This window comes from Vigna angularis, chromosome 8, assembly GCF_016808095.1.
Source record: "Vigna angularis cultivar LongXiaoDou No.4 chromosome 8, ASM1680809v1, whole genome shotgun sequence".
NCBI lineage: Eukaryota > Viridiplantae > Streptophyta > Magnoliopsida > Fabales > Fabaceae > Vigna > Vigna angularis.
The window spans coordinates 8,125,262-8,132,821 of NC_068977.1; the positions used below are offsets into that span (position 1 = coordinate 8,125,262).

General features: G+C 31.4%; 2 protein-coding genes across 2 annotated transcripts; one reads left to right on the top strand and one right to left on the bottom strand.

Moving 5' to 3' along the window:
- Positions 1 to 905: 905 nt before the first annotated feature.
- On the bottom strand, positions 906 to 1,526 carry LOC108345499 (stress-induced protein KIN2). Its single transcript, XM_017584077.2, has 3 exons — positions 1,431 to 1,526; positions 1,274 to 1,342; positions 906 to 1,100 (listed from the first exon to the last, which is right to left on the bottom strand). Exons 1-3 carry the CDS (start codon positions 1,482 to 1,484, stop codon positions 1,026 to 1,028), a joined length of 198 nt encoding a protein of 65 aa, XP_017439566.1. The 5' UTR covers positions 1,485 to 1,526; the 3' UTR covers positions 906 to 1,025.
- A 3,362-nt stretch (positions 1,527 to 4,888) lies between these two features.
- On the top strand, positions 4,889 to 5,481 carry LOC108345483 (stress-induced protein KIN2). The gene is made up of 3 exons (XM_017584068.2): positions 4,889 to 4,983; positions 5,082 to 5,150; positions 5,327 to 5,481. The coding sequence occupies exons 1-3, from the start codon at positions 4,930 to 4,932 to the stop codon at positions 5,399 to 5,401; spliced, it is 198 nt and encodes a 65-aa protein (XP_017439557.1). The 5' UTR covers positions 4,889 to 4,929; the 3' UTR covers positions 5,402 to 5,481.
- Positions 5,482 to 7,560: the final 2,079 nt, after the last annotated feature.

The following is a 7,560-nucleotide window of genomic DNA, read 5'->3' on the forward strand; positions in this document are numbered from 1 at the left end:
ATATACCAAATTTAAAATACACTTTTAGAAAATATTTAATTTATTTATATTGATAATACCAAATTTAAAAGTAAACTTTTAGAAGATATTTGATTTATTGTATTAAAATCTTCATTGAAATCAGTAAGTCAACTTTTGTATATTTTATACAGTTTACAAAACAAAAAAGAATTCGTCTCTTCTATATAATGAAAGCATGTGTTGAGTGTTATCTTTAACTAATAAAACTTCTTATCTTATATTATATGAAGTTTGAGTGAGGTTAAACATTCTAAAGCTTCATAGTCTAATGATTATTTTTCAACTGAATTGTTTCATTTGTCAAACTTAAATTAAAAAATTAAAATAATAGTTTATCATGATTTAATATTATTTATTATGACAAAAACACAAATGTATCTCATTAAGACCAGACAATGAAAAATGTTATATTAGGTTATTAATGTTAAACTGTTTAAGAAAAATCATTAGTCTAACACAAAATAAAAAAATAATTGTTGTGACTGAGTTCTACTTTTAATTGTTTAGTTTTTTTTTATTAATTTAAGAAACTCATATTAAGTATATTATAATTTTCAATTTTTAAAAAATAAAACATAACCTCACTCATTTCTGTGTAAATTGAAGAAAATTTCACGTTAAAGTTCTTAAATATAAGAAACTAAATTGAGTTTTTTTTATTAAAAGATAAATCAAACTGAATAAAATAATTAAAAGACTATTTTTTTTTATATTAAGTTAAAATTGTAATTTTGATTAAGTTAAAAATGTTTCAATTCATCCAATTGCTTGACTAAGAGAATTTAAAACAAATAGTAAGATTGAGAAGTAATTTAAATAAAATAATCTGGTTACCAAAATCAAAGGAAAATGATTATATTCAAAATAAATGGAATGATGCTTCTACAAATAAAAATAAAATGAAATAAAAAAGAATGATGTTTCTACATACAAAATATGTAGTCGAACAGAACAAGGTTTATTGAAGGGAAGGAAAGTCGAGCATTACGATCCATTTAGTTTCATTAATTCTTTGAATTCAAAGCACTCTTGATAGAATCAGCAGCTCCTTGTGCCTTTTCTTTCATTTGTTGTCCACCCTGTACACAACAAAATACATTCACTTTTATCATGCATCTTAATTTCTAATTCAACAACTATGTGAAACTATTTTGCATTCATATATCAATATAAATGTTATTGTAAATATGGATTAAACATGCATGTTACAACATGATATGAGTAAAAGTTGAGAAATAAAGCATAGAAAAACCTGTTGCATGGAGTCTTGAGCAGAATGAGCAACATCACTAGCCTTGTCCATCATGTTGCTAGCCTTTTCCTGTAATACCATAAAAAAACATGTCAATGTTTTCTGAATATAGAGCATGCATGAATATCAACCTGCTATAAAGAGGTTGAAGGTAGACCTGAGCTTGGCCTTTGGCTTGTCCAGCATTATAGCTTGCGTTTTGGGAATCCATCTTATGTTGAATGAAAAATTAGGTATTGTTATTCAATGTTAATTTTTCTGATGCATATTTTGCCACTCTTTATTGTAGTTTATATAGTTTCTCAATGGGTTGCATCTTTCAACAAGTGTTTGTTGTTCATACGTTTTCTTGCACAAATTGTGATCCACAGTTTTCTCCTTCAATTACGTTTCCAAGGACACATGTTAAGTCAATTTGGAGAGTGATTTTTAAACTTTTGATCAGCATAGATATATGGGTGTTTCATACCGTAAACATTAGTTACTCTTGAAAAGAGATAATATACAACTAGTTCAAATATCTTAAATATTTAAAAACTAATTAGTTTTATCTTTTCTTGATTGAATAAATATTTGATTATGTAGATACTCAATTACTTATCCCTGTTAAAGAATTAAATGTTACATGAATGAAATGTTACATGAAGTTTAGGATAGTGAACCTTTATTCTTTTAAATATTTGTTGTAAATAATCATTGATTGAATTAAGAAATTTGTATAGTAAACAATTTTATATGTATTTGAATACATTATATTTAAGTAAAGTTTTATTATAATTCATGTATTAAATCATTAAAATTTTTGTTCAAAAATCTTTGCCATATAAATATATTTTATATACAAGGTATTTGTTACGCAAGTAGAAAATTGAATAAATAAATAAAATTTAAAAAGAAAAATGCATTTTTTATTATGTAAGTAGAGAATTGATGAAATAAAAAAAAAATTTAAAGAGAAAAGTGCTTTTTTTATGATAATATGTATAATTGTCATAAAGTATAATATATTCTATAATAATTAAAACTATACCTATCTCGAAAAATGCTACTTTATATGAATTTTTATTATAAACTATCATAAAATGTTTGGTGTATTGTTTATGTCCAAGTCCCCCTTAAGTATGACACTACGATCAAATCTTAATCAAACACGTGTTGGTCTACTAATTCAATATGTACCTGACTTTACTTATTCGACCAAGACAAGATTATGTAAACTACATATTAGTCACAATAACTCATAATTAACTATAATAATATAATATTAACAAGTAATTAGTCTACGAGGCCTAAGCTCGTCCAGATAAGGACTCATAAAAAGTAGTATAAATAACACATTTACGAGATATGTTGATTACATTTATTAATTACCACATTTATTATTTGGTAGCGCACTTTGTTAACTTGAGTGTTGGAGTGTCTTCTACAGACATAAACCCTACTAGACTTGAAGAGGACAAGCATTAGAGAGGATGAGTACTCCTAGAGTTTGAAGCTTGGAGCGTTTGGAATGTTTGTTGGAGCTCTTACAAAATGTATTTGGCCTCGTTAGAACAATTCACACCCACCGTGGGGCCGAATTATATTTTGTAAGGAGAAGGTTTAAGGTGTCTTGAGAAGTATGATGGTTGGAGCGAAAGAAGCATGAACATTCTTGATCAACATAACCGCTATCTTAGAGGCCTAGACAAAAATGCAGCAGAAGTTTGCTGAGTTTAAGAAAAGAAATGTCGAGGAAATAGAGGGTTGAGACTGAAGGAGCAACTGCCAAGGGGAAGGAGAAGGAAACCCCTGATAACATAAATTCAGTGTAGAAGACTCCCTCTCATTTCATGAAATTGAAGAAGAAAACTAGTACAACCATACCCCTAGGACTACAGGAGCAATGAACAACTCCTCAGCACCAGGAGGAAATCATCGACATCCCTTCATTAACGACATCACGAAGACTTTGCTCCCTAAGCAGTGGAAGACCCTCACCCTAGATCGTTATGATGGAAACACTAACCCTAATGAACATGTGGTCATATACATCACACAAGTCAATCTCTACTTGATTGATAATGATGTCATGTGCAAGGCCTTCCTAACGACCTTGAAAGAACCTACTCTGGAGTGGTTCACCAACCTTCCCCCTACTCCATTGACTTCTTTGATACCCTGACATTGTCCTTCATAATGCAGTTTGCTAATAGCCGACACCACCATCTCACTTCCCTAACACTTCTCAATGTTAGGCAAGAAAAGGGAGAGTCTTTATGAACCTTCATTAGCAGGTTCGGTAAAGTTTATTTGAAGATCAAGAATCTGAACGCTAAGGTAGTTCTACACTACATGATCATGATGGTAAGGTCGAAACCTTTTATAGCCGACTTGTGCATGATGCTGCTTGTAAACATGGACCAAGTGAGGAGTATAAAAACAAGATTCATGTCGAGACCATGCTGGTCGAAATGAAAGTGGCTGACCGAGACTCCATAAAGAGGAATATTTTCTGTCAAAGAGAGCAGAACACAATATAAAAAAGAGTAATAGAACGTACATGCATTAAAAAGTTAGACGATCCTAAACGTGTACTATTGTGTAACACATGTCTGTTTTGAGTAACATTAAGTGTTTATGATATATAGTGTTTAACGTAGGTTACATGTATCCTAAATGGTCTAACTTATTATTAGATGTTATCACGATTATATGATCTATTATAAACCTTATAGCTTTTAGCGCTTATTAAACATATGTTAAATGCTCTTAAATTATTAGACACTTTGATACCAAAATATAACACCCATAGCTTCCTAAAATCTATAATTAACACTAATTACATAATTAAAAAAAAACTTTATTCATTTCTTATTTGAAATCTCAGTAAATAAATAAATAAACATTGTTTTACAAACACAAACACTATCCCTTATGATTTTCTGCTCTCTTTGTGTGAAATTGAGTCTTGTGGTTGTCCTACTTTACCATTCATCAAGTTTCTTGATTTTCTTCTCTCTTTGTGTGAAATTGAGTCTTATGGTTGTCCTAGTCTACCATTCATCAAATTCCTTTCACAATACAAAAGGGTGGTGGGTATGGTTTATGATAGTGTGGTATGGTTATATATTTGATGGTTTATTTGTGACAAATTGTACACATCACCTTATTTCATATGAAAAATTTGATGGTATGGTTATATATATATATATATATATATATATATATATATATAAACAAAACAAGACCAAGACCACCAAGCATATATGAGCTCGACCACTAATTATACCTATCTTGGATAGTTTAATTGAACATATATTTTTTTTCCTTATTTATATTAAATATTGTATTCAAATTAAAATTTTCCTATTATTAGCACATAAGATTAAAGCTTGTCCAAACTAAGGTATGGGAGATTCAAATGATAGAAGAATGAGTCTCCTCCACACACATGTATATCTATTGATCATGAGACATGTAACTTGGAAATACAAGCTTCGGAGAAAAATGCGAATCACAATTTACACAAGAAAATGTGAGAAGAACAAACACTTGTTGAAAGATGCGATGCATTGAGAAACTATATAAACTACAACAAAGTGGGAAAATATGCATCAGAAAAATTAACATTGATTAACAACACTTGATTTTTCATTCACAATTTAAAACAAAAGATGGACTCCCAAAACGCGAGCTACAATGCTGGGCAAGCCAAGGGCCAAGCTCAGGTCTACCTTCAACCTCTTCTCTTTGTACTGTGTTGATGTTCTTGCGTGGTCAATATTTAGAAATCATTGACAAGGTTTTGTATTGTATTGTATTGCAGGAAAAGGCTAGCAACATGATGGACAAGGCTAGCAATGTTGCTCAGTCTGCTCAAGACTCCATGCAACAGGTTCTTCCATGTTTTGTTTCTAAAATTTTACCCAATCAAATCATATGTTGTAAATTTCATGTTTAAACCATATTTACAATAATATTCATATTGATATATGAGTGTAGAGTTTTGTTTGATTGTTGAATTAGAAATTAAGATGTATGATAAAAGTAAGTGTATTTTGTTGTGTATAGGCTGGACAACAAATGCAAGAAAAGGCACAAGGTGCTGCTGATTCTATCAAGAGTGCTTTGAATTCAAAGAACTAATGAAGCTCAATGGATCGTTAATTATGTTGAACTTCACTTCCCTTCAATAAACCTTGTTTCTGCTCATTGAATTTGTTCTTGTAACCCTTAATATATTGATATATATATATGAAGATTTATTACTTTGTGCACTGTGGTTAGTGTATTTCATACTAATTATGGTTTTAAAATACGTTTATTAATAATAACTTAGAATCGAAAAGTAATAATTAAATTTATGTGGAATGTATAATCCAGGAGATGAGTGTAGCAAGTGTAGTTATACCTTGGTTAAATCTAACACTGAAACTTTTCTGTGTATTTTAATAAGCTTAACATCATTCTGAAGTCAAGTTGGGATTGGAAAAAGAACGTGAATAAATAATTGATATATTGGTTTTAGATTTGACCATCCCAGAAATATATTTTGCTTGTAAGGGAAATTCGTTGTGTTTTTTAAGTACTTCCTTATCTCGTAAGTTGTTAAATTGAATGGCTTTTATTGGATAAATATATAATGTACATTAACAAATTTTGTTATTCATAATTTTAATATTATATTAAAAGGTAAATTTAAGTTTAAATCGATCTTACAAAATTAATTTATATACTGTAACTGTGCTTGAGATTTAATTAACTTATAACATTTGACTGAGATTTAGATATTGTGTTGTCCTTTGGATTCTTTCAAAATTCATTTCAAATCTTCAATTACTGGCTTAGTTGGCTTTGCTTGAGAAATCCACCTTCAATTCCTGCAACACAGTTTCCAGCCAAACAAGCTCCAATATACTCAGCTACAATATACTTTGCTCCATTCTGAATCTTTTTAATAACTCCTGAGCATATTTGGTTTGATGCATTATCACACATGTTTCGTTATAGTAAACCCCTTGGCTACAAGTCTGGCCTTGTAACTCACTATCTCTCCTTTTGGATTTCCTTTCACATTTAAAACCCATTTTAGAGCAATAGGTCTTTTGTCACACGGAGGATCAACCAATCCCAGTTTTTATTTTTCTCTATGGAAGCTATCTCTTACTTCATTGCTCTCCACCAATTTTCATCAGTTGCGCCTTCATCAAAATTAAAAGGCTTGGCTTTAGCAATCAGATCAAACTGGATATGATTACCTTTGCTGTGATATCTACCTCATGTAGCAGTTCATAATCCCTCAAACGTGATGCTCTCTGAACTGTTCCAGATGATCTTCTCACATGAACATTCTAATAAGCAGATGCTATAACACTAGCAGCATATTCCTCTTCCAGCATAATTGTTGACTGATGTGTCTCCTGATTGTTGTTTTTCCACGTCCAGCCAGAGGTTTCATCAATTACAACATCTCTGCTGATATGCTCTTGATTGGTTTCTTGATCCAGTAGTTTGTATCCACCTGTTGAATGAAAACCAATCAAAATCAGTTGAACTCCTTTGTCATCAAGCTTTCTCCGCTCCTGTTCAGGTACATGCTTGAAATAAAAGCCAGAAACTCTCAAATGTGCAACATTCGGCTTTGTCCCTCTCCAGGCCTCTTCAGGTGTTACACCTTTAAGCCTATTTGTAGGAGACCTATTAAACAGATATGAGGCTGTTAGTGCAGCCTCTCCCCATAAATATTTTGCTAGACCTTTGCTTCTCAACATAGATCTCACCATGTTCAAAAGCGTTCTATTTCTTCTCTCAACTGTACCATTGTGCTGAAGTGTGTATGGGGTGTGATCTCATGTTCAATTCCAGCAGCTCCATAGAACTCACAGAATTCTTTTGGTGTGTATTCTCCACCTCCATCGGTTCTAAGCACTTTTAGTGCCTTTTCACTCTGCCTCTCAACCAAATTTTTAAACTTTTTGAACACCTGTAATGCTTCATTCTTCCTCTTCAGCAAATCTATCCACATCTTCCTAGAAAGATCATCAATAAAAGTGATGATATATATGCTCCCACCACGGGTTTCAACTTGGATAAGACCACAAATATCTGAGTGCACTAATTCCAACTTTTCTGTCACCTTTTGGGGCACAAATTTGCTGAAGCTCCTCCTGGTTTGCTTGCACTGCACACACTCTTCGCACACATCTTCTGAAATTTCCAATTTTGGGAATCCTTCAACCATGTTCTGACTTTCCAGCAGACATAAATCTTTGAAGTTTAGATGACCGAATTATTGATGCCAAATC

Excerpts from the sequence above, each read along its gene's own strand:
- LOC108345499 (XM_017584077.2), bottom strand. The coding sequence starts at position 1,484 with ATGGATTCCCAAAACGCAAGCTATAATGCTGGACAAGCCAAAGGCCAA. Across the intron at positions 1,343-1,430 it reads AAGCCAAAGGCCAAGCTCAG|GAAAAGGCTAGCAACATGAT; the intron begins GTCTACCTTCAA and ends ATGGTATTACAG. Across the intron at positions 1,101-1,273 it reads CTCAAGACTCCATGCAACAG|GGTGGACAACAAATGAAAGA; the intron begins GTTTTTCTATGC and ends TGTTGTGTACAG.
- LOC108345483 (XM_017584068.2), top strand. The coding sequence starts at position 4,930 with ATGGACTCCCAAAACGCGAGCTACAATGCTGGGCAAGCCAAGGGCCAA. Across the intron at positions 4,984-5,081 it reads AAGCCAAGGGCCAAGCTCAG|GAAAAGGCTAGCAACATGAT; the intron begins GTCTACCTTCAA and ends ATTGTATTGCAG. Across the intron at positions 5,151-5,326 it reads CTCAAGACTCCATGCAACAG|GCTGGACAACAAATGCAAGA; the intron begins GTTCTTCCATGT and ends TGTTGTGTATAG.